A 23,321-nucleotide genomic window follows, 5' to 3' on the forward strand; every position below is an offset into this window, starting at 1 on the left:
AGCTAAAAAGAAATGTGTGGATAGAAGTATCCTATATAATATAGAAAGGTGCGGATTCGGAGATGGTTAAGAGTATGGTACACCTTCCCTATAACGTTCATTTCTCCATTGTTATTCATTGTGTAGCACTTATCAAAAGTGAGTGAGTTTATCTCTGTGATAGAAAAAACATAGTAAATTCACTTCACCTCATTCTAATTGAATAAGTCTTGCAAGTAGATGGTAAATTTTAACAAATTAAATATCGAAACAAACAAACTATAATATTATAGAAAAATTAATGAAAAAAAACTTGAAAATTTTGAATTTTTACAATAAGGACAAAATAAAGTGTAAAGTGAATATTACCAAAATTGACTTTTTAGTGTAAAAATATGATTTTTCGTTAAAATGAACAGTATCATGAATCTTTTGTTAAAATTCCCTATTATTATTGATATGACGTATATGTGATATGGACAGCACACATTTAACCGCACACATATATATATATGTATCGAATAATATAAAAAGAAAGATCCAATCAGCAAGGGAGACGAACCAAAAAACATTAAATGCAAAACAAAGTCCATGCCATTGTGTCTTTTCATGCTCGATCGATCCCACATGCCGACTGATCACAATAAACACATCCAATAATGCTAAGTGAATTCAGAGGCAGCACTTGCAAGTGATGAAAGGTGCAGAAACTCATGCCTCTCTTTTCTTCACTTGTGGACAGGGACTCATGTCATGTCACATATCAATCTAAAATATGCATTCGACTACTTCTACTACGTGTGTTCATAATGATTGTCACATGAAATAGAAATACTATCTTCTTTTTGTATTTAAAGGTTAAATTATGATTGCGGTCTTTATTGAAATGTTTGAGCGATGTTTCACTTTAATCTTGTTTTAATTTTTGTAATTTTATTAGTGTAAATTGAAATTGCATTGGTTAAAGTATAATTTCATTTGAATGGCAAGTAACTTGCTTCATAGAGTTCAACTTGCGTATTTTCTTCCTAAAGAACAAAATGAATTGTCACGCAATGTAATAGTATTCCTCTCAGGTTCGACTCTCGTAAATGGTGAGTTTGACACTTAATTATGATTGACTCATTGTGCATGAGTTCAAATTGGATAATACTTGCATCATCCCATAGGGAATACACATATCTCTTCCCAACGTATCGTCATCATATAAATTTTATAATCAGAACATCTTCATTAAAGGTCATCTCTATAGAAAACCAATCAAATCGAAGATAGTTTGGTCATCCAAATGTATCAATTAAATGGACAATTTATCATAAATGATAACACACCAAAGACTTGTTCCAAACATTGAGTTCCAATTCGAATACTGTTCTATAAAGATGATCTTAAAATGAAGCCAGGATTTGATCGATTTTAATTATAAAATTTAAACGATAAGTTATTCGCAATAAGTGAGTGCAATTTTTTATTTTAAGAGACGGAATTAGTTGCGTTTCATATATAGTCTTGTAGTTGGACCATTGGGCTTTAGTGAATGATCCCAATTTCCATATCCCTCTTTGTTTGTAGCCCACATGGAAGCCACAAGAAAACTTGGAATATATTAAGAGGACAGCAAAATAATTGACACTATATCACTGGCAGATCAACATTGTTTTAGTGTTTAGATACAAATTAAGTAGCATTATTTAGGATAATCCTCCAACTAAATCCCTTTTCAAATGTCAAAATCTTGACAAGGACAGACAGAACCACTTTCTTGGTTGTAAAGATTCCTTTATTTGTTTATTTATCTAAATTATTGTATTGTTATGGCCTAATATCATATTTCTCAATTGTCGCGGCAGCGGCAGCGGCAGCGGCACCCCCACAATCCATGGGCAACTGCATTCTATACATTAAATGTGAATACAGCTTACCAACTCTTGCTAACTTTACGTAGAAACGGAGCCATTATTTTATGTGTGAGAGGAAGTCTCATATATATAGATAATTTAAAAGGAAAACTAATGAAAAGGGTTTGAAAACTTTGAGTTTTAATGATAAGGACAAAATAAAAGGTAAAGTGAATAGTACTAGGATTGACTTTTTAATGTAAAAATGTGGTTTTTCATTAAAGTGAACAGTCCCGGATGCTTTTCGTTAAAGTTCCCTAATTTAAATTGGGTAATTTAAATGTAGAATATGAGACGTTAAAGTAATTTGCATAGAAATTGAAAGATTCTGAACTTAATAGAGAGAATTAAAAATATTAAACCAACCTAGAAACTTGAACATGAGATAAAGAGTAAGCAATAATATTTTTAAAACACAAGTTAGAGCCAAAGAAGGAGGGGAAGTGAAGAGTGCACTGCAACAAAAGGGATAGACAAAAAAATAAGACTGGCCTAGAATAGAAAAGAATTTAGATTGAGAGCAAACTAGAATTTAATGGTAATAGACTGATATACAGTAGCATGAGGGGCGAAACTATATAAGGGCAAGGAGGGGGCGACTGCCCCTCCTCTTGTCGGAAAATAAGCCTAGGAGCGTGTAGCCGCCCTTCTCGTCAGTCGGAAAACTTGTAAGAATGTTCTGCAACTTCTGTTGCTACCATGGGCGAACACACGTTATGGAAAGAGTGGGAAGTTGCCCATTTGGCTCCCGAAAAATCCTTCACCAAAGCCATTTTACCCACCCAGACTGCCTGAAACCGCGTTGTGAGGAAGGACAAAACTTGAGCAGCAACTGCTGCCAGGTCAAGAGGAGGAAGAAGAAGCAATATTATAAAAGGAAAAACGATGTCGTTTGGCTGAGCACTTAAAGTGGGTGATGACGTTTTATTCAACTAGAACTAATCCTTTGACCTTTATGGCCCACATGTCATTTGAACCTAAGCATCTCTAAATAATTTTTTATTCGTTCTGTTTGATGTTTTATTTGTTTTATTTTCCCTTTTATGAACTAGGTATACTTATCTATTTTTTATATAAAACATTTATCATACTTATCTAAAAATAATAACTATGCACATTGTTTGACGACTATAATACCTACAATTTGTAAGTGGTGTTTTGCATTAGTTGTTTAATTGATATAGAATTAGCGTAATATGTTATTTTTTATTTATTTTGTTTCTTTTGTACAATTATATAATGTACATAATAATACTATAAGAAACAGTGCTTAAATCATTCTTCAAATATTCCAAGTACAATGGATAGTCCTTCTTCGACTATTTTCGGATAGTCTTTCTTCGAATATTTCGGTTACTCCAAATCCTCCTTCGAGTATTCTAGGTAGTTATAAACGACATTAATATTGTCTACTATGTACAAGGATTTGGTTGTTTACATTTTTTTCTAAACCCTTTACGCTTTTAAATTTCACCCCTTTTGTCGAAATTTTTTGACTTCGCCACTGAGTAACATCATCTGTTATATTAACAAGAAGAAGAAAAACAATGCGGAATGATGGTCCTCAAGGCTCCGCCACTGGTAGAGAGTATATACGCAAACATGAAAGGGTCTAGTTCACATGTGAAATTATATTATTATATTAGTTTATTCAACTGTATCTTGCCTGGGCCTAATTGTCCCAGCACTTTGTTTCCTGCCTAGTCGATTTAAACCCAAAAGAAAAGGGCAGAGCTTCAGGCCCAATATTATCCAAATTATGCATTAGTCGAACTAATTTAGGCCCATAGTAGAGTGATTCGATATATATTCAAACTAAATTAAAAAGATCCAATCTACATAAGAAAAATGGTGTTCAGAAAATTATGCCATTTGTTTTATAATAACCGATATTACTAGTCAGGATAGGAGGTGGTTAAGAAGACCCTATTCACCCAAGCAATTCATCAATACAATGGCTGGAAACAAAGAAGAGGTGAAAAGTGAAAAAGAGTGTGAAAACAATTTCTAGTGGAACAAAGGGTATTTCGGAGCAGGACTTTGACCTCTCTAATGAATAAGAAAATGATAAACACACACATCGGTTTTAACGTCTTACACAATCTATTTAATCGTGTTTATTGTTTTCGTTTGATTTTTTCCATGATTAATTTGTTATTAGAGTCTACTTCAAAGAATGACTGAAAAAAATGAGGAACCTCACAAATCATCGAATTATTTTCGTTTGATGTCCACCAAAAAAAAAAAAAAATTGATGTTAAAATTCTCTGAGGCTGAGAATTCCTTGCCCAAGACAATAAAATTTTGAAATGTATTAGAGTAATGCTCAAATGAAACAACAGTTTTCTATGTACAAAATATTTGTTATTGTAAGAGTATAAACAAACACAAAGATGAGGATCCAAGTAGAGTGAACAAGCACAAGGATGAGGATCCGAGTGAAGGAGAATCAAGGGTCTAGATGTTGACAGATGTCACAAGATGCAAAGGGAGTTATAAGGGTTGTTAAAACTGTTAGAATATGTTGTTAGTTAGGATGTTATCCATACCGTAGCTTATATTACAAGCCATGTAATAATATCAATACATATAGAGAAACTGTAATACATTACTTCTCACTCAAGTAACACAAAACTCATCTTCCAAAACTCTCGATTTCTCTCTCTTTCTGCAACTCATAGTTTCTGCGACTGCTTCCATTGAAGCTTCTTCTTCAATCTTCAATCTTCACATGGTATCATCGCTGTGCAATGATCCGGCGCTTCCGCACCTCCATTAAAGCTTTCATTTCTTTTCTCTACCCTCTGATTTGCAACTAGTTCTGTGATAAAATTGCCTTTCCTCAACCTTAAAGTCTTCAAGAAATTGTTCTTCTTCTTCTGCACACCAACTATCCGCTAAAACGTCATAGTGAAAGAATTCTTCAAAGCATCAACAGTAGTTACCGTTGATTAGTTAAAGATTGTTCGGTCTCCCATCACAGGCCTGATATCAAGTATTTCTACCTCAGTTCTAGTGAAGTTAGATGATTCCAACTATCTAACTTGGAGTTTTCAGATCACATTACTCTTCGAGAGTCATGGAATTATGGGGTTTGTTGATGGACCAAGAAAATTTCCTCCAAGATTTGATAATAGTGACAACACTAAAGGAGTTGAAAGAGATGATTATCTTGTATGGAAAATGCACGATCGTGCTCTTATGCAGTTGTTGATTGTAACTCTGTCCACTACTGCAATGTCCTGTATAATTGGAAGTCAAAGTTCTCATGAAATGTGGGTCAATCTTGCTAAGAGATTCTCGACAGTAACAAAAGCTACAATAATTCAGATGAAAACTGAGCTTCAGAACATCAAAAAAGGGTCTGAATCAGTTTCTGTGTACTTACAGAAGATCAAGGATGCAAGGGATCACCTTGCAGCTGTAGGGGTCACTTTTGAAGATGATGATATAATCATCCTTGCACTCAAAGGTCTTCTTGCAGACTTCAACACTTTCAAGTGTGTCATAAGAGGAAGAGAGAATGGTATATCATTGAAAGATTTTTGTTCTCAATTACCGGCAGAAAAGACTACAATTAGTCAATACTATGAAGCTTCAACACCATTTGGTTTTGCAATGGTTGCTAGCACTGAAGCAAACAAGGGTAAACCACTAGTTCTTGATCAAGAATCATCACATTCTGTTGAGTTTGGTTATAGCTTTGGAACTACTACTCAAAACTACAAAAGCAATAGTGGTGGATCAAGTTCTACTAGTTACAACTCTGGTGGTCAATATAACAACTATGGTGGTCAATATCAAGGCTCTTTCAATTATGAAGGCTATAAGGGGAACAACTATAGAGGAAAAGGAAGATGAAGATCATACCAATCTGGGCTAAGGTCTTATAATCCTCCACCAAATGGAAGTTCTGGAATTCTTGGTGCTCCAAGACCATTTTAAGCCAACTGCCCAAATCATCCATATGAGATACCAACTTGCCAAATATGCAATAGACTCAAGCTCTAATCCTCCAATTTCATGCTAAATTTGTTGGAAATTTGGTCATTCAGCTCTCCAATGCTATCATAGAGGAAATTTTGCATATTAGGGTAAATCTCCAACACCAACTCTCACTGCAATGCATGCTAATCATCAGCCATCTGCACCTACAGAGCAATTTTGGGTTGCAGACACTGGTGCAACCTCACACATGACACCTGAGCTAGCCAACTTGGAATTGGCAAATCTATATCAAGGTAGTGATACAATAACCATAGCTAGTGGTGTAGGTTCGCACATTTCTCATATAGGAACTTCACAATTGCACACTCCAAATCACAAACTTGTATTGAAGAATGTGTTATATGTTCCAAAAATATCCCAGCATCTATTATCAATTTATCAACTTTGTAAAGACAATATATGCATGTTCATATGTGATGATGTTTCCTTTTGGGTTCAGAACAAAATCATAGGAACAATTCTTCTTAATGAGGGGCGGCCGCCCTTTTTCTCCTCAAAAAATAAGCCCAGGAGCGTGTACCCGCCCCTTTTGTCAGTCGAAAAACTTATAAGAATTTTTTACAACTTCTACTGCTGCCATGGGCAGACACACGTTATGGAAAGAGTTGGAAGTTGCCTATTCGGCTCCCGAAAAACCCCTTCACTGAAGCCCATTTTATCCACCCAGACTGCCTGAAACCGCCCGAGCAGCAATGGTGGCTAGGTCAAGAGGAGGAAGAAGATGCAATATTATAAACAAATCTTAGCAAACGATGTCGTTTGGCTGAGCACTTAAAGTGGACGATGACGTTTTATTCAAATAGAACAAATCCTTTGACCTTTATGGCCCACATGTCATTTGAACCCAAGCATCTCTAATTAATTTTTATTTGTTCTGTTTGATGTTTTATTTGTTTTTTTTTCCCTTTATAAACTAGGTATAATTTATCTAATTTTTTTATTTAAAACATTTATCATACTTATCTAAAAATAATAACTATGCACATTATTTGACGACTATAATACCTGCAATTTGTAAGTGGTGTTTTGCATTAGTTGTTTAATTGATATAGAATTAGCGTAATATGCTTTTTATCTATTTTGTTTGTATTGTACAATTACATAATGTACGTAACAATACTATAAGAAACAATGCTTAAATCATCTTTTAAATATTCCTGGTACAACGGATAGTCTTTCTTTGAATATTTTCGCAACATTAATATTTATCTACTATGTACAAGGATTTGGTTGTCTACATTTTCTCTGAACTTTTTACGCTTTCAAATTTCACCCCTCATGCAAAAAATTATTGACTTCACCACTGTGTGTAGGGTTGACTATTACCTTATAAGCACCTCGAGCCTGGTTTACAAGGTTTAGTTCATTTCTTTCTTCCTATGGCTTCGTTCAAAGTCGAGTAGACACTTCCCTTTTTATTCTCAACCGCGGTACTCATACTACAGTGCTCATCCTCTACGTTGATGACATAGTTTTGACAGGCAATGATCCCACACTTTTACAAGACTTTATCCAGGCTTTGGGTTCTGTTTTTGACTTGAAGGACTTACATCCTTTACATTATTTTTTGGGTATTCAGGTACAAACAACCACTACTGGGATTCATCTTTCCCAAACAAAATATGCATATGACTTATTGAAGCGAGCAAACATGGTTGAATGCAAGCCATGTTCCATTCCAGTTGCTGCCAAGACTTCCCTCTCGGCCAATGATGGCCAGTTGCTCTCCTCCCCCACTGAATTTCGAGCTCTAGTTAGTTGTCTCCAGTACTTGACCTTAACCCGGCGGGACATATCATTTGCCGTCAACACTGTCGCCCAGTTTATGGCTTCTCTTTGCCAGCCACACCTTCTGGCTGTTAAACGCATTCTACGGTATATCAAAGGCTCGCTTACTCATGGGTTGTTACTTCGTCCCCAACCTGTTCCTTCCCGTATTTCCGCTTATTCGGATGCGGATTGGGCTGGTTTTGTTAATACCCGTCGCTCAACAACGGGATATTTAATTTACCATGGCAGTAATCTGGTGTCATGGTGTTCCAAGAAGCAACCAACGGTCTCCAAGTCTAGCGCTGAGTCAGAATATCGAGCTTTATCTCATGCGTGTTCAGAAACGACGTGGCTCTCCTACCTATTTTATGAGTTAGGTATTGCTACTCAGTTTCCCATTCACCTCTACTATGACAACCTCAGTACCACTTACATGGCTGCAAACCCTGTATTCCATGCTCGGACTTCACCACATTGAGTTAGATTACCACTTCATCTGTGAACGTGTAGCTTTGGGCAGTCACCAGGTTCGTTTTCTGTCTTCCATCGACTAGCCTGCTGACTTACTCACCAAGGGCCTTCACAAGCCACGTCATCATCTTCTTCGGTCCTAACTTGTTCATCCTTCGACGCCAAGTTTGCGGGGGGATGTTAAACAAGAGTCCAACATACGTTAAACTTAGTATTGTATTCTGACTTTTGATGATAATATTCTTATCTCTTGTATCTGATATAGATGGGAACTTAAAATCCTAATAGGACTCTTGTACATCAACCTTATGTAACTATTTATACAGAGGAATGAAGCAATGAAAATCAATGCTTTCATAAATATTTTCTCACCTTAGTTTGGTTTTCTACAAAGTGTAGCTACATTTCGAATTTTGTTCTGGTTCAAAAGGAGTAGCAACTCTGAAATTAATAGAATGGTGATGTAAAAGTTTACTGAACCACACAACCTATTTATTCAAAAATGATATAAGAAATGATAAATATAACACTGGCATTTGGATTTAATTGCCTCATTCAAGTCAATAGTAGCTTTTCCATGGGTTAATTGCACCAGCCAAACTCTTTTTTAATTTTAATTTTAATTTTTTTAATTTTATTTTATATATAAGCGATAGAAGGAATTATCTAAATTTATGAAATAGAAAAATGCCAAACTCTCGAATTAGGATTCGTTTTAGATAGCTTCTTAATGAAACACTTTTATTTATAAATGTTTTTGCTGTAAATACTTTCATTAGAAACGTGTTTGAACTGTTTATTTAAAATGAAGTGGTTCCTCTTGGGAAGTATTTTTTTTTTCGGAAAACCACTTGAAAGTGTTTCTTAGTATTTAACAAGTTTTTCTCTAGAACGCACTTTTTGTGGCCCAAACCAAATCCTAAACCCTTTGCTTCAGCGAAGGGGTCAATTGAGGTGAGAAACAATATGCTCTCATATATCGCTTTCACTTGTTGGCATATATGGAAAGCCCGGTGTAATATGCAATTCAACCAGCAACCAATTGATCCTAGGCAGGTTATTTTGGCCATATCTATATCGGTCTCTACATTCAAAGAATCCAGGGGTGATCCTCGGACTACGCCTCAACCTTGTGTCCTGGATCAATTGGTTGATGTTCGTTGGTCTCCTCCGTGTCCGGGTTTTGTTAAGATAAATGTGGATGCTAGCTGGGGATCTTGTGATGGACGGGGATTCACAGGAATTGTTGCACGAGATGAGGAAGGGAGGTTTCTTGCTGCTAGTAGATCAGGTGTGAAGGCTACTAGTGTGGCTATGGGAGAGGCCTTGACAATCTTGCACGGGTGTATGCTTGGCAAGAGGATGGGATGGAATAGGATTATTTTAGGGTTCAACTCGTTGGAGTCGATTTCTTGCCTTAGGGACATGGCTAAGAAAGGCAGTTGGGATGCCTTCCCCTATCTTCTGAATTGTATTAGATTGGGAAAGGAGTTTCTTGATTGTTGCTGGTCTTGGGTTCCAAGACCGGCCAATTCGGCAGCGGACCATTTGGCATCGCGAAGTAGTAGGGAAGTATGTGATCAAGTGTGGGTAGTTAGACCCCCATCTTCCCTGGTTCATGTTTTGTGTAACGATGGTTTACCTTGTCCACCCTAAGGGTTTGTGGTAGTGTGTGGAGGGACGCTCTAGCATTTGTTGCGGCGTCGTGTTCTCTCTGTAACCTCCTCGCTCTACTCTTTCCTAGTAGTTGTTGGCTGTTTGCTTTGGTGTAGGCTCTCTTTGTACTATTTGGCATCTTTGCCCGGTTATTGATTCTACTGATTTCAAAAAACCAAATCATAAACACTTTTAGTAAGTAAAAGTTTTTAGCCATACTACAAGTAAATTTTAGACAAGCTCTTAGTTTGGTTCACTAAGGCCATCCTCAATGGAGAGGGTTAAAGGTCCAAAAATAAAAAAATGGCCTAATTTGCCCAAAAATTTAACTCCAACCGATGGTTGCCTTATAATTCTATGGAGTCCACAAGATCATTATTTGGCTAAAGAGGTATCATGCTGGCCAAATGTATCCCCTTTTAGCTTTTTAATTGGAGTCCAACTCCTCAGTTGTAACAATTGATTAAAATTTAACAGTCAGATTTGAAAACATCTAAAGGTAGTTTAATAACTAATAAATTTAAAGTATAAACTTAAAACTAATAAATTATTAAGGAACTATATTTAGTCCGTTCAATTAGAGATGATAATGAGTATGATTTGACATTGTCTATTTAAAAATAATTGTTTACACAACTATATTTAGGCAAATGGCTAAGCTGGCTGGTGTGATAAAATTGTACTTTAGTGGTTGATGTGACATTTTAGCTAGTTCGTTTGTCTTTAAGAGTAGTTCCACCATGGGCTATTGTCGATGGACTGGCTCTCAAACAAGGCCAGAGATCCTGAGTGGGGAGGTCTAGCGTGTGCTGGCAATGGAGCCTAATTGGGCCTGAGGGAGAGGCCCGGCAGAAGTTGCCAGCTTGAGAGCCCGAATGCCACGTGACGCAAGGTTGACGTCTGGGCAATGTCAGCCACGTTTTATATATTTTTTGCATTAGGCGAGTGCGCTTCAAGCATGCGTCGTCTGACACAAATTCAGAGCTGGGACCCGCATCGCTTTTCTGAGATGTTACTGTTAGGGAGGCCACGTGGCTTCCCCACGTTCATTGGATTTCAATGGCTATATTTTATGGACCATTGGATTTCCAACGGTAAATTTTTTTTAAAAACCTTATTTAATTTCAGCCGTTGGATCTGAGATCAACGGTCCACGTTATTCAGCTTTATAAATTAAAAAAAAAGAAAAATAGTTTAAAATTCTGAAATGTTACCGTTGTGCCACGTGACATAATCTGGAATGTTGGAATTCAAATTTTTTTTATCCAACGGCAGAGATTAATTATGTAAATAAAAAAATGTAAAAAATTAATAACAATCAGAAAAAAATTGCAAAAAAAAAAATTTTACTTTTCTATAAATACCTTCTTATTATCTTCTATCTTACACCACAATTTCATATTTTCTCAACTACTTTCAACCACATTCCTATCTTTCTCTCAAAGTTTCAACCCAATTTTTTTGCAATAAAATGACTAATGATGCAGGTATGAATTGGACGCTTTTTGAAGATGTAGCATTGCGTATTAGCTGGGTTGAAGTTACTCATGATCCGATTACGGGGTAATGAGATGCAGTTGCGAGAAATGTGGAGTCTTATTCATACCAATTATCTTGAGAAAATTGGTGGGAAAAGAACCAAAGAATCGATGTCCAGTCGTTGGAAATTACTTAGCCAATCGTTTAGTACGTGGTGAGACGCCTTGACACAAGCTAGTAGTAATATTTGAAGTGGGGAAAATTTAGCGGATCAGGTAACAATATACTATTTATTTGTTTGTACTATACCCAAATTTACATTACCTACTTTGATTATAATTATTTTTTCTCCTGCATTGTGTAGGAACTTCAAGCACAAGCTTGGTATAATGCCAAAACCAAAAGAAAAAACAAATTATTCAACCAGTGGGAATATTGGAATATTGTCAAAGATTGTCCTAAATTCAGAGTTGTGCCTGTTGGTCCTGAAGTTTTCATGAACAGCACCCCTCTACACTTTACGCTCGATCATTCCTCGCATGTTCATGAAGATGACGCAGAAGAAGTGCCCGAAACGCCCCCCCCGAACAAGCGTCGGGGTGACCCGTTATCCAATTAGGCCTTAAGGTAAGAAGACTTCAAAGAGAAAAGGTAGTGCTTCCAAGAATGATTATGCAAAGTATATGGAAGAACTTGCTCACCAAAATGAATTGAGTTTGGCGTGGGAAATGGCTAAATTTGAGGTTGATAAGGCTAAAGAGGAGGCAAAAGCTGCAGCTGTTGAGAGAGAATTTCAAGCTAATGAGAGAGAAAGAGAGCTTCTTAGGCAAGAAAGGGAACAAGTTAGAGAAGAAAGAATGGCTCAACGAGATCGTGACATTATGAACATGCCTTTAGAAAGGAAGTCTCCAAATTCTAAATATTTTTGGAAGTCGGAGAAAGCGAACGTGGTGCGAAGGAGGCATGCAAGAGAAGTGAGAGCAAGTGAAGATGGTACTAGCACGACAAGAGAAGATCATCCTAGCACCACAAATTGGTTAGGTGATGATGATCCATTCATGAGCTCATAATTTTCCAATCACTCTGTTTGTAATCGGAGCCCATAATTTTCCAATCACTTTGGGTTGCAATTTATTATTTATTGAATAGAGTACTTTATGTTGTTTCCAATTTATTGAATTTAGTACTTTATTTAAGTAAGAGTAAATTTATTTAATTTGGTAATTTATTTATACTAAGAGAACCTCGAAAAAGGCGTGCCAAATCCATGTATCAAAAGATGCCATTACCTCCAAAATGATACTTTTTACTCATTTTTTGTCCCCATAAGCGCCTTGACATGCACTTGGACAATTTTTCTAGGTCTAGTGCATACAGTTGATGCTTCCAATCATCCCAGGAAAACCTCACATCGCGCTTTTCTTCAGAAGCCTTTGCAAGTCCATTTCAGTAGGTCTCTAGAGGTACTCTACGGTGTAGATAGATTCGATTGCTCCGCAAAACCTCATCAGAGACTCAAGAATGGTTGATTTCTCCATCCTGGCTATCTCATCCACTTGGTCTGCAGATGCTCCATATGCAAGCATCCGCAAGGTAGCAGTAATTTTTTGCTCAGGAAGGAGATCCATAACACCAAAAGCATCCTTTTTTTGTACAAAGTAAGAATCATGGTTGCAAACAACAATCATGATTTTGTTGAACAAATGTTGTTCCATTCTATAACGACATCTAAAGTACGTATTAGGGAATGCATTGTTACGGACAAAATAATCATCCAAGAGTTTCGTACCTCATCATTGCCTGCTTCTATCAAGGTTTGAAAAATGGCTGGGCCTGCAGATCTGAGCCACAACTTGGATGACTCGACGAGAATGTGAGGCTCTGGCCATTCTTGCTTCGTCATCTCTCCTTCTACGCTCCTCATCATCTTCCATCTCATTTTGGCCAACTTGGAGATTGAACATTCCTTTTGATTGGTTAAACAATTCTTCCTCTTGCTGATCGATTTCCCACATCATCCTTCAAGAAGAAGACATTGTAAGAAAGAAGCAGAAACTATGAATAATGATACAGAGTTTGATTTTGGTGAACAAGGAAGCAGAAACTATGAATAATGATGCAGATCTTGAAAAAATTGGTGTGAGATTTCTGAGGATGGATGGTGGAATATATGGAGGATTCAGAAAGGATTAGGTTGTAGATAATGCCACGTGGCTTGCCGTCATTCGTTAAAAATCTGATCGAAATCTATCCTTAAAGATTGTAAACAGATTGTGACACGTAGCGCGACGTGATTGGTTAAAAATCTTATCGGAAATCTATCCTAAACGATTCTAAAAAGGTAACGACACGTAGCACGACGACATTGGATAAAAATCTTATCGAAATCCATCACCAATAATTGTCTTTTCGGATAATGACACATGGCGCAACGAGAACGATTAAAAATCTTATTCGAAATTACAAATTGAATTATTTTGTATTATTTTATAAATAAAAAAGTACTAATATTTAATTGCCTATTGCCAGGGCTATTCAGTGTAGGGGTTGAGATGCAAAAGGCAGTTACTGTTCATTAAGGGCAGTTACTGTTTACTGGGTGGATTAAATAGTGAATAGCCCGGGGGGGCCTTTGGAACGGTGGAGTTGCTCTAAACGTCGCGCTCTCTCGAGGACAAGGCAAAATGGAGGCAATTCTCAATATATTATATTATATATCTACTACTTGTTTCATTGCAATAAAATATTAGTGGGTCCAAAGTGTGTCAAGCAACATGTTTTTTTACGGAAAGGGATTCTCTTCAGATCCCTTCCGCCTAAACCTCATGATCCATAAATCTAGATCCTTAAAATTTGATCTAATTGTTGGCTATAAATAGGAGATCTTATTAAAAGTTATCCCGTTAAAAGTTATAATAACTTTAACCGTTAGATCAAATTTCAAGAATCTGGATTTATGGGTCATGAGGATTAGGTGGATGGGATCCGGAGGATCCCTTTCCGTTTTTTACTAGTCAATTGCTTAGTCATTTGGAGGAATGTTTCACCTACGTGGCGCAACAAATCTCATTTGCCTGGGCCTTTTGAGATGCTGAGCATATCCTGAAAACAAAACAGGCAAAATTATACCATACAAACTTAGTAGAATTCGGCCATTTAGTACCATGATTTAATAATATTTTTTTACTTGTAAGTGAGAAGTCTTAAATGCGATTCTTACCAAAAGAAAATTTGAACCACGGTATTACTAGCTCATTGTGAGACTAAGCCAACCTCTCATTTTTAAGTGTAGATTACATAAATTGTTCAAAAAAAAAAAAAAAACTTAGTGGAACCCGGTATAGCTATCCAGCTTTTAAGTAGACAATACTGCCTGCTAAAGGAGAGTAGGTATATATTTGCCTACTCTACCGACTTCACTGAACCAAGATTGACTCATTAAAATCTTGAACAGGACGGATTGACTGCACAACAACTTTGTCAATTCAATACAAGAAAAAAAGAAAAACTTGCCATACTCGCATAAAGCAGAAAATCTTCTCATAAGCCACTTTTGAAGTGCATCTAAAAATACCCGCCATACATTTACATGCGAATTTGTTCTTCTTTGGATCTGACATGGCTGATACAATATGGATTTCCTTTCTATGATGTTTTTAAAAAAAAAAAAAAAACTTTAATTCCGTTTTCTTTTCTTCTTCACACGAGTTGGAAACCTTTCCAATTCTTCTCCAGATATACAGTATATAACTGTGTACTAACAAGCAAAACGAGGCGGAAACAATGAACATTCAGTCACCAAATAAGGACGATTTGGCCAGAGTTCTGTAGATAAGTACTATTTCAAAATTGATCAGGCCCCTCTGTAGATAAGTACTGTTTCAAGATTGATAAGCCTGTAAGTCTTTGATGCTGGAGTTCATTGCTCGCTTCTTTGTTGGTCGAACAAAAGGATCAAATAGAGGTTCCCTTGATTCTAGAGGAGGGAGTGCTAGCCGACGAGGTTGCAAGTCTGGACCGTTAGCTTGACCAACCCATGCTACCGGATTTACTGCAAACAGAGACAATACTATCAGTTTTGTGTCATTATTTCTTTTTGTGCAAGCAATGAAAGGTACCATCCCTGAAGTAATAGGACATCCAAAATCAAAGGTCTCTATGTCAAAGTCTTCATTCCCTCCCTCATTTTCATATATTACTTTATACTAATTGTCATTGTATCGGTCATGTCCAAGAAGCAAAGTTCTGTAAAACCAAATAGATATGCAAGAACAGAATGAACAGTACATGGAAAGGACATCACATTTTGCAGCATTACTATCGAGTGTGAATTTCCAAACGCATTAACTGACCATCCCTTCTATCGAGGTGCCTTAGAGACCATAGCTATTAAGTAAATAACTAGAACGCAAAACCAAAATATATTACAAAATACATAAGGCTTTCCAACAAACACTTCTCTAGTTTTCTTGACAGATACTTTAGTCTTGAGCAAGCAGGCATCAGTGGAAGCGTTTTCACTCATTAGGACGATAATTTGGTTTCAAACATGCCATTATATAAAGATCTAAGGCAAAACACTAACATAAGCCACACTTAGAATGAAGCAACTATAAGCACATAAGCACACATTGCATAAGAATTCATAATGTCATACCTTCGTCACCAGGTGCAAGAAGTCTTGGAGTATCAGCTGAGTCTGTCAAATATGCAGGACGCTTCTTTGAATAATTCTCAGGACGCTTCCTCACATAATTTTCCACCAAAGGCTTCGAAGTCACAAATGAGAATCGTGACATGTTAACCCCTGTATCCAGATACTCAGGATGTTGAAGCAAATACCTGAAAATATCAAAACTAGCATAGCTAATTGAAGAAACTCATAGCTATGTGAGAGAAATGCTAGGAGTAGAGAGAGAGAGAGAGAAATGTAGAGAGAGAGAAGTTGTTGTAGAAAAATGATTCTATTCCAATGTAACAAACTGTGTGTACATTCAGTATAAAAAGCTTAACAGACTCTAACAATCATAACATCATTAGCTGGTACTCCTATTGTATCCTTAACATACCCCCTCAAGCTAAAGTTAGGAGTTCTAATTGAAAGCTTGGAAGTTAACTCTGCAAAACGAGCAGATGGTAGGGATTTAGTAAAAATGTCGGCCAGTTGAAGAGGAGAAGCAACATGATGCACTTTGACTTTGCCACCAAGAACCTTTTCTCGAATATAGTGATAGTCAATTTCCACATTTTTGGTCTGAGCATGGAAAACATGATTAAAAGCTAGTGCAATTGCACTTTTGTTGTCACAAAAGATTGCAGGAGTCTGGAGAATGGGGAAGGAAATGTCCTACAGGATTTTACAAACCCAACTAAGTTCAGCAGCTGTATTGGATAGATACCGATACTCAATCTCAGTTGAAGACTGTGCAATAGTGCATTGTTTCTTTGCACTCCATGATATTAGATTGGGACCAAGAAAAACACAATAACCGCTTGTTGATCTTTTATCAACAAGACAGCCGGCCCAATCTACATTAGACCATGCAGTGAGGCATTGAGAACCTTGTGTAAACCATAGACCAGCATCAAGAGTCCCCTTCAAATTCGAAGTATTTGTTTGACTGCCTACAAGTGAATGGTGCGAGGGGAATGCATGTACTGACATACTTGATTCACAACAAAGGCCAAATCAGGCTGCGTCCAGGTTAGGTACTGTAAAGCCCCAACAGTTGATCTGTAAAATGTGGGATTATGTAGAAGAGTGCCTAAGTGATCTAATTTTGTAGAACCAACATGAGTGGAGCAAGGCTTGACACCAATCATATCAATTTTCTTTAACAAATCAAGAGCATATTTGGATTGGTTGAGAAACAACCCTTTAGCAGATATGTGTACTTCAATGCCCAGAAAGTAGTGAATATCGCGTAAATCCTTCACAAGAAACATAGTTCGTAACTGAGCAATAATAGATTGACATACTGAGTGTGAACTACCAGTAATGATTATATCATCAACGTATACTAAAATGAAGGTGATGGAAGAATCTTTTTTTATAAACAAATTGGTGTCAGAATATGAAGAGGAGAACCCTAAGGATAGAATCGCCGTGTAGAATGCTTCATACCAGGCCCAAGGAGCCTGTTTTAAACCATAAAGAGACATGTTGAATGTACAGACATGTCGTGGTTTGGTTGGATCAAAAAATCCCGGTGGCTGGATCATATACACATCCTCCTTTAGGGTACCATGCAAGAAAACATTACTTACATCAAGCTGATGTATAAACCAGTCATATGAAACATCAATTGATAACAGATTACGTACAGTTGTAGGCTTAGCAACCGGACTAAAAGTCTCAGAGAAATCAAGTCCCTCTTACTGATGAAATCCTTTTGCCACTAGACGGGCCTTATACCGTTCAATGGAGTCATCAGGCTTATGTTTGACTTTAAACACCCATTTGCGACCGACTAAATTTAAGCTTGGATGGAAAGGAACCAAATCCTAAGTGCTAGTGGGCTGCAAGGCTTGAAACTTGTCCTTCATGGCAGCCATCTAGTTTGGATTCTTTGAAGCTTGTAGAAATGTTGTAGGTGTTGGAGGAAGGCAAGCAAGTGAATCAACAGAAATTGGAAAAGAATGTTTTGTGGCAATGAAGACTTTTGGTTGTGAATTCTAGCCTTAGCTCGAGTAATCATTGAGTGAGAATTAGTAGGTACTGGAGGAGGTGTAGTCACATGAGCAGGTGGAATACTTGAAGAATCAAGTAATGAAGATGGAGGCACATGAGCAGGTGTTGTAGTGACCTGATCTTGGGAGAAATTGCCTTGAATGGTAGAATGAGAGGTGCATGGTGCATAAAATACTTGATTCGTAGATTGAAATGTGCTTGAGGTAACAGGAACTGAAATAGTCATAGTAATAGGATAAGAGCTTGTAAATGAGGCAGCTTGAGTTGAGTTAGAACTTGAGAACATGCCATGCTTGAAAGGAAACAATTGCTCATCAAAAGTAACATGCCGTGAAATATACACTTTATTAGTTATAGGATGAAAGCATTTGTACCCACTATGATTAAGGCTATAGCCTAGAAAAACACACAACTTGCTATTTGCTTCAAGCTTATTAGCTAAATAAGGTTGCAACCATGGATAACAAGCACATCCAAAACCTTTAAGAGTATGATACCATGGATGAGCTTTGAAAAGTTGTTCCCAAGGACTAATGGAAGAGGAATGAAAGGGTAGTCGATTGATAAGATAGATAGTCATTTGAAAAGCCTCAACCTAAAATTTGGTTGCCATTCCACTATGAGAAATAAGAGTTTTACCCATTTCAACAACATGTCTATGCTTCCTCTCTGCACACCTATTATGTTCAGGCGTATGAGGACAACTTAGTTGATGTGTAATTCCTTAGTCATTAAGAAAATTTTGAAAATTCTTGCTTAAGAACTCACCCCTTGAATTTGACCGTAGGCATCAGAATGAGGTAGTGTTTGTAGCCAGCTGTATTTTTTAAGCAAAAAAATGTTTGAACTTTGAGAACAAAGGTCTTGAAAACTGAGTAGACATCAGATTTATAAGCCATATGATATAACCAGTTGTATTTAGTATAGTCATCTAACAAAATGAGGTAGTGTTTGTAGCCAGTAGATGAAGCAATGGGAGAATGGCCCCAAACATCAGTGTATAGTAAATGAAAAGGCCTAGTAGAGTTACAAGGAAAAAAAGAAAAAGGTAGCTTAAAAGCCTTCCCCAATTTACATTCAGTACAAGCAGATCTTTGAGTTACAGAACTAATGACAGGTAGCTAGTTTTTATTCACAATAATATGTAATACTAGACTCGATAAGTGTCCCAGTCTTTGATGCCACATATGAATATCTGCTTTATTGATCATCAATGCCCGAAGAGATAGTGCAACTCCAGATGTGCCATTTGATGCATCCCAGTAGAAAGGGTACACACCACCTTTACAGGGGCCTTGGAAGAGCATCATCCCAATTCTTAGGTCCTTAATATATAACCCAAATGGATCAAATGTCAAAGATGCCCAATTATCATAGACAAACTTGTAAATCGACAACAGATTATGTGATGCTTTGGGAACTAATAACACATCATTGAGCTTAAATGTAGCATTTGTAGTACGAATTAAAAAAGATCTAGTATGAGAAATGCACAGACCATTACCATTACCGACAAAGAGTTGATCACTGTTAGTGTATGAGATGGCAGAATTGAGAGAACATGGATCAGGTGTCACATGGTGAGATGCACCACTGTCAATTAACCAATAGCTCGATGGAGGGGAGGTAGTAGTGCTCATACCAATATGAGGGCTAACATTGGATCTTTGAGAGGCAAACGAAGAAAGTTTCTCGGAATTGAGAGCTTCATGACCATATTTGAGACACAATTGGCACTGAAGCGATTTACCAGAGCTGTAATTGGCAGAGTTTTGACCACAAAATGTGGATCTAGAAGTAGGAACAGGACCAAGAATACCTCATGAGTTGTGGTTGTTACGATTACCTCCAAAGTTTCGAGTTTGATTGAATCGACTCCGATTCTGAAAATGGCCACGATTATTGCCTTTGTAGGTGTTTGGACCAGAAGGACCTTGTTGAGCTGTATAGGCATGAAATAGTGTAGAAAAAGACGAGTTAGGTGTTCTGGTCTTGCGTTTTTGAAGTGAAATTTCCTTGCTAAAAAACATGTCGTGTAGTTCATCAGGATTAACAGGCTCAAGTCTTGTTTCAATAGAATCAACAAATGACTCATACTCATCAGAAAGACCATAAAGAATATAAGCAACAAGATCGGATTCAGAAATCGGTTCCCCAGCTGCTACATGTTTATAAAAAATTTCCTTGAGAGAATTGAGATAATTCGTCATCGATGAGTCACCTTTCTGAATGGTTTGAATCTTTGAACGTAAGCTGTGAATGTGTGTACGAGAAACACCAGAGAAGCGGCATTCTAAAGATTGCCAGAGGGATCTGGAATCATCCAAGCCAACTGTCAATGGAAGAAGATCTTCAGATAGGGTCGAATTGATCCAGATCATCAAGATTTGATCTCTTTCGCACCAAGTCTCATACGCTAGATTAAGAACTCGAGATCTAGAGGAATCAATCACAAATTGAGTAGGACACACATCGATTATAGTAACAAGCCCTAAAAGCTTGAATCATTTCAAAACAAGGATGAAGAGACTGCGCTAGGTGATATAGTTATGATGTTGAGTTTCGTCACCACCATACCAGTGATGTTCTGAATAGTAATCGAAGAGAGAGATTGAATTGACGAATTTGTGACCTCGCCATGAGAGCTAAAAGAAGCAGCTGGAGAAGAGGAGTTCGCAACGTTTGTCATTGTTATCAGAGTATGGTAAGAAAAAGAAGAAATTGAGAGAGGAAAGAAGGAATTCAAGGGAATTAGGGCTGATAAGATCTGTTTGGAAGGTGAGAAAATGCAAGAAAATGGAAGCGGGGAATTGAAGTTGGTGGACTATGGCAAATATACCATGTAGAAACTCATAGCTCTGTGAGAGAAATGCTAGTAGTAGAGAGAGAGAGAACTGTAGTGAGAGAGAAATGTAGAGAGAGAAGTTGTAGAAAAATGATTCTATTCCAATGTAACAAACTGTGTGTACATCCAGGATAAATAGCTTAACAGACTCTAATTATAATAGACTCTAACAATCATAGCATAACATTTAAGTCAGATTCTAATCAGGTATATCATTAGCTGGTACTCCTATTGTATCCTTAACACTAATTAGCTATCAACCAAATGATGATTGTGAAGAAATTCAAGCTGAACTAAGCAAGAATCACAGAAATGTGCTTCTGGATCTCCATCGAAGAGCGAAGCTTCTTGCCTGATGGATATTCATAGTACCTGAATACACAAAATAGTGAAATGGGCATGTCACAAAACGAGGTTGCATGTTGGCAATGCTGATGAATATGATAATGTTGCATCATAGATTACATACACGTCTACGAATCGGGTGCTTCCTTCACCTTTGATCCTCAGCAATCGCTGCCACCTGGGCGGGAGCTGAGCAATGTTGGGCCTATCAATGGCCCAGAGCCTGCTCCCATCCTGAGCAATGTCTTCCGGGTCATCGCAAGAAACAAAATCCCACCATTCGCGTGCAGTTTTGTACTAAAATGGCACTTCCAGAATGTGCTCCCGAATTTCCTCGTACTTCTCCTTCGACGGAATGAGCCTCCATTTGAAGCAATTGGCACACTGCACAATGAAAATGCCAACAGACGGCAAAACTCTAGGTGGATGATTAAACGGATATGTCCATGGAAATGACACCGGATTGTTCAGGTGATCAAACAGAGACGAAATGAGGGTGTTGGCATTGTTATGCACTATGGCCGCGGAATTGGCATGGGCTGCTGCAGTTGCAGGGTGATACAACGCCAGCTTGTTCGGTTGGATATGGGTTTGAAGGGTTTCATCATCCGAACCTGAGAAAGAGCAAAAGGAAGATAGAGAGACGTCAATGGCATATTGAGGGGGCGTATTTTTTTCTTCTTCTCTAGTGAGCTTCTTGAACGTTATCTTGCATGGATTTCGAAAATCCATGGAAACAACACAGAAATTCCGAGAATCCATTGGGAAAAAAAGAAAACAGCAGATCTCAAACACCTCATGCAATAAAAAACCAGTGAGAAAAAATGGAAGATTTATACAGACCCAGATCTAGTTTCATTCTTACAAGGATGATGATGAGAGATCTGCTAGGAATGATGATGAAGGTGGCGGAGTAGGATCGATCAGGGACGGTGGTTACGAGGAAATGAGTAGATTCTAGGGTCGGAGGTGAGGACGGGGACTCTTCATTATCATCCAGTGACTGGAGGTCCCAACAAGAACGATAACTAATTTGTAAAATTTATGACATTCAGGTATGCATGCACTACTTTATTGAATTTATTTAGAAAGTGAATTTTTATGGAGAACTAATTATTATGTGCTTGTAGATATAATCCAAGTGATTTTATCGAAAATATCTCCTTGTCCTCCTTATGTTCATAAGCTCAACTTATGCTTTCAAAATTAACCGCAAAATTTAAAATCAAATTATATATTGGGTGATTTTGTGAAAAATCAATAAATAGGTCAATAATGCATTGTGATACTTAAATGCATTTAAAATAAACAAAAATTACAAAACTTGCCACTACAGCTGACATCCATTTCAACTAACACACCCTTTCTTATAGTTTTATATTTGGAATAAGTCAATACAGATCAAACACTGCAATGCAATGTCTGTTTCTTGATTCTGTTTTTGCCATCACTCACACGCCTCTTATATGTCTGGTTCTATTTTTGCAATCACTCACACATCTCTTGCACTTCACACCTCACGAAACTCCTGATTTTTATTTTTTATTTTACGTTTGGATTCAGACACTGCAATGTAGTGCCCATTTCCGAGTTTTGTTTTTACATTTGGAGTCGGACACTATAATGCAGTATCCGTTTCCTGGTTCTTTTTTTTTTTTTTTTTGTTGAGTAGACTCCTTCATACAAATGAAGGGCAAGAGAGAGTGATAGAATATACATGTTCTAACTATTTATAGGATTAAGTCATCTCAAGATTAGTTCCATAGGAATAGAAATTCAACGGCCAAAGCCTCTTTTCCGGCCTCTCTTCCCCCTCAACTCATCTTTCTCCCTCACGCCCCCACACCCCACCGTTGTTAACAAACCCAATTCAATTGCAGGTCATCTGTGCTTTAAGTCTAATTTATTTTTTTGCTGTCCCTTACTGTTTTAACTTGTTATTTGTCGTCTCTTTCTTCTTCTTCACCTTTGAGATTTCTCTCTCTATAATTCTTCCATAGTTATGAAAAAGATCTCTGCAACTAGAAGACATTGATTTGCATAACCCCTCTCTTTGTTGTTTCGTTAACATTAGCTGAGATTTTAAGGTCGAGGGACTTGGAATTGAGGGATGTGGCGGTACTAAGGGTGATTTTTAAGAGGGTAACGTAGGATGATTGTGGGTTGGGTGGGTTGTGGC

General features: G+C 37.4%; 1 protein-coding gene and 1 pseudogene across 1 annotated transcript; one reads left to right on the plus strand and one right to left on the minus strand.

The window, feature by feature from the left end:
• Positions 1-7,536: 7,536 nt before the first annotated feature.
• LOC126595372 (uncharacterized mitochondrial protein AtMg00810-like) lies at positions 7,537-8,133 on the plus strand. The gene has a single exon (XM_050261692.1). It carries the CDS (start codon positions 7,537-7,539, stop codon positions 8,131-8,133), a length of 597 nt encoding a protein of 198 aa, XP_050117649.1.
• A 6,553-nt stretch (positions 8,134-14,686) lies between these two features.
• On the minus strand, positions 14,687-22,354 carry LOC126595614 (methyl-CpG-binding domain-containing protein 2-like; annotated as a pseudogene).
• Positions 22,355-23,321: the final 967 nt, after the last annotated feature.

The sequence above is a fragment of the Malus sylvestris genome, chromosome 13 (assembly GCF_916048215.2).
Source record: "Malus sylvestris chromosome 13, drMalSylv7.2, whole genome shotgun sequence".
NCBI classification, from domain to species: Eukaryota; Viridiplantae; Streptophyta; class Magnoliopsida; order Rosales; family Rosaceae; genus Malus; species Malus sylvestris.